Raw genomic sequence first — 3,847 nt, 5'->3', positions numbered from 1 at the left:
TTGTTGAACGCATGATATCTGCCACCGCAGCTGCTGATGAGTTTCCGTAGATGCTGGCTTTCTCCTACATACTGTTGCAAAGTTTTACCTTCCAGCTGATCAGCGCGAGTGAACAGAACAATGGTGTAATGATTTGATGTTAAAATTCTAACATTATCAACATGATTTTGTGTAATAATGTTTAAACTTACTTAAGTTTACAAAGACTAAATACAGTAGCTGCAAAAAGACTTAAAAAATGACACACCTGAATTGTTTGGAAGAAATGCAGCAAGCCAGAAATCAATTGCAAAATTGTCTCATTGGAGATATAATAATAATAATAATAATAATAATTTTAAGGTTTTGGTTATGTTTCATTCATTAAAGTTGTTGATGTTCTAACCCTTGTAGATGTGTATCAATTCATTGTTTGAATGCCTCCTTATTAATTACAATAAACACAGGAAAGTAATCTTAGAGCAAAATCCTTTCCTGTGTTTGCTCATAACAAGTAATAATAAACAATAGTCAAATAATACAATAGCTGGAAATATTACGTCTACTACATTTACAGGTGAAATAGTTTGTGTATTTCAGTAATTCAAATTAAAAGGTGAAACTGATATATTTAGTATATAACTATATTCATATGCATGATTATACTTTTCACAGGGCTGACATTTCTGTATTTAAAATCCTTTTTTTATTGATTTCATGTACTATTCTAGTTTACTGAGATTTTGAATTTGGGGTTTTCATAATCATCAAAATTATAACTTTTGCACGATATTCTAATTTTTCGAGTTTCACCTGTATGTTGCGGATATGTTCAAACTTAAACTAAAATAATAAAGCAATAACAAAAACTAAAAGTTAAACTAATTCCTTTCCTCTCTTTTTTTTTTTATTTTGTCCACAGCAAGTTTTGCACCCATTCCCACAGCTGCACCAGCTCCAACTATAGCTAGAGGTACACCCACCGCGGCCTCTGCTACTCCCAGGGCGACACATCCTGCTACTATTGCAGTTCCTGTTCCTACAGCTGATCCAACTCTCAATGCAACATCTATTGCCTCATTTTTTCTTATCCTTCTTTGAGCTTCTTGAAACATTTCATTTGTGTAATGGCTTCCTCCATTTTTCATGATCATTCCATCAATCTTCCTCATCAGTTCAGTGACCTGAGTGCGGTTCATCATGTCTTCATTGTTGAACGCATGATATCTGCCACCACAGCTGTTGATGAGTTTCCGTAGATCCTGGCTTTCTCCTACATACTGTTGCAAAGTTTTACGTCTCAGCTGATCAGCGTGAGTGAACAGAACGATGGTGTAACGTATAGCATCTTCTCCAAAGTTCTCCTGAATCAGTTTTACTGCGTTCACCTCCTCGGCTGTGTATTTCGCACTAAGACTGATCACCAGCAGAAACACATGAGGACCAGGAACTGACAGATCAACACACTCATTTATCTGTGTCTTCATTTCTTCTTTAGCCAATGATCCACAAAAACCTGGCATGTCAATTACAGAGATTACTCTTCCTCCTTGCTGTGCAGATCGTTTGCTGGACGTGCCTGTAACTTGTTCAGGTGAATCATCTACATGAAACATTTCCTGTCCCAGGATGGTGTTTCCTGATGAACTCTTCCCTGATCCAGTCTTACCCATCAGAATAATCCTTACATCAGATACTGAAAATCAAGAAATATCATTATATTTCAAATAGGATTTGTTCATAACAGAAGGTGGAAAGTTGACAAAAATGTGTTGAACTAAACTTATAGGCCTTATTTGAAAAGTTTGAAAAATGACCAAGATGCATCAAAGCAGTTCATGATACGGTGCTTCATTAGACTGAATACAGGATCTTAATAATTAAGGTTACCATATGTTTTTCCTGTGTCAACAGTTTTTCATTTAGCCAAAGCTACAACAAGAAAAGCTTTGCTTTCTTGCAAACAAGAAAAGTAATTTTGCATAATCCTGCAGAATGAAAAAGAATAATCAAAACCAATTTAATCAAATACTATCAAAATCATCATTAAAAAAAAAACATCAAAATACATTTCAAAAGAATATTAACTCTTACACAATCTGCATATACAGTACTGAACTGTCACTGAACTTTTGACTGATAACCAGACTTTAGAATAGAATACCATCTTAAAGAAATATATACCTTGTTGTACATAATATTGTCTAATGAAAGTCTGACAAAATTGAAACATTTTAGAAGCTAATATCACTTTCAGAAACAAAATGTGGGTGAAAAGTTAAAGTACTCACTGGATGCATAATCGGAGTAATATGACATTCTGGAATTGTCATTTGACAGTAATGCCTCTGTGGAAAAAATCAAAACAGCATGTTGTTTAATGTTTTCAATTATTATTATTGCATATTCATGTTACTTAAAATTATTTAAAATGTTGTCAATAAATTACTTACCCCTATCACTCATTTCTGAATTTTTCTGGAGATTTTTTAGCTGTAAATGTTAAGCTTCACTGTAAATGTTGATCAATCGATCAAAATATCTTATGTATCTTGTTAAACGCTCGCTGATGATCTCCCCTTACTGCCTCAGCTTACTGTCAAAAAGTCTAGTTTCATCATAACAGGAAGCAGCAGATGTGTCCGGTGCGGATGCAGAGAGAGAGTGAGGACTCAAAATGCAGAGAGTTTAATGGGCTTTATTTAATTAAAAATAAATAAATCAAAAAGACAATAAAAACCACCTTAAAGGATAACAGGACTGGGACAAAGTCAGGGTTGTGCGAATAGTTACACATAGCACTGGTGGTACAGAGTTTGGAAGTTTTGTAGCACAGGCCACACAAATGCACGTATAAAGATATCTGTTATCTCTGAAACCAGGGCAGTTCATCTCTTAAACATACGTGTGACTGATAAAGGACAGTAATGTTCCATACAGGGCACATAAAATACAAACCTCAACCAGAAATGTTTTCAGACAAACATTTTATTTGCCCAAATTGGCAGACTGCATGAACATAACACCTTTTGCTTAACATTAAGTCAATTTTGTTTATATAGCAAAATACACTGTTAGCCTGGATATCTAATAAAATAATTTAATTACAAGTTAATTAAAATATTTAAGTTTGATTGCATTACAAATAAAATATAAGTAGATTCTACTCATTTGTGGACATAATTTGAAAGTGTGAATAAATGTAAGTAAGATGGACTCAAATTATGAAGTTTTTCTCCTGACCACGCCTTCCACACAGTGGTTTGATGCTGCGAGTCAGGTCAGGTACTGTAACGCCATTTTATCGTGGTGTGTGTGAATTCAAGGAGCTGTTGATGAGAAGTTGGAACATTTTAGCAAGGTCTATGGACATTTTTCCTGACATTTACCTTTTTATCGTTTCTTTGTTGTCCTTTGAGAGTCTGTGAGCAGTGAAAATCAGTGTTTGTTTGTTTTTCAGCAAGCTAGATTTCTCACTCGCGTGTAGCGGACATCGCCGCGCTTGGACCCCATTCCTATGGAAGTTGAACTTCAAGCTCGCGCAGTGCATTGTGGGATTGACAACGGACCGGAGAAAGCGTTGAGAGCATCAAAAGGTTGAGCAGTTCCCAGAGGCAGAATGTCCACAGCAAGTTTTGCACCCATTCCCACAGCTGCACCAGCTCCAACTATAGCTAGAGGTACACCTTGAGCAGAATGCATAATTCCCAGTCAAAGAACGGCTCAGAGTACAACATCACATTTTGTCATATCAGAATTACAGTAATATGACATGGCATGAATGCAGCATATGGCTTTGAGTATTTGTATTTAACAACAGAATCATCTGATATAATGTATTTGTCTTTTTATCTTTTTCTTCCTCTGT

The 3,847-nt window shown here is 35.4% G+C and overlaps 1 protein-coding gene across 1 annotated transcript; it reads right to left on the bottom strand.

Annotated features, from left to right (window-relative positions):
• Positions 1-690: 690 nt before the first annotated feature.
• On the bottom strand, positions 691-2,589 carry LOC311285701 (GTPase IMAP family member 2-like). Its single transcript, XM_084435742.1, has 3 exons — positions 2,433-2,589; positions 2,271-2,327; positions 691-1,675 (listed from the first exon to the last, which is right to left on the bottom strand). The coding sequence occupies exons 1-3, from the start codon at positions 2,443-2,445 to the stop codon at positions 861-863; spliced, it is 885 nt and encodes a 294-aa protein (XP_084291868.1). The 5' UTR covers positions 2,446-2,589; the 3' UTR covers positions 691-860.
• Positions 2,590-3,847: the final 1,258 nt, after the last annotated feature.

The sequence above is a fragment of the Rutilus rutilus genome (assembly GCF_951802725.1).
Source record: "Rutilus rutilus genome assembly, contig: SCAFFOLD_90, whole genome shotgun sequence".
NCBI lineage: Eukaryota > Metazoa > Chordata > Actinopteri > Cypriniformes > Leuciscidae > Rutilus > Rutilus rutilus.
The sequence above is the reverse complement of the archived record's forward strand: the minus strand, read 5'-3'. Positions and strand labels throughout refer to the sequence as shown.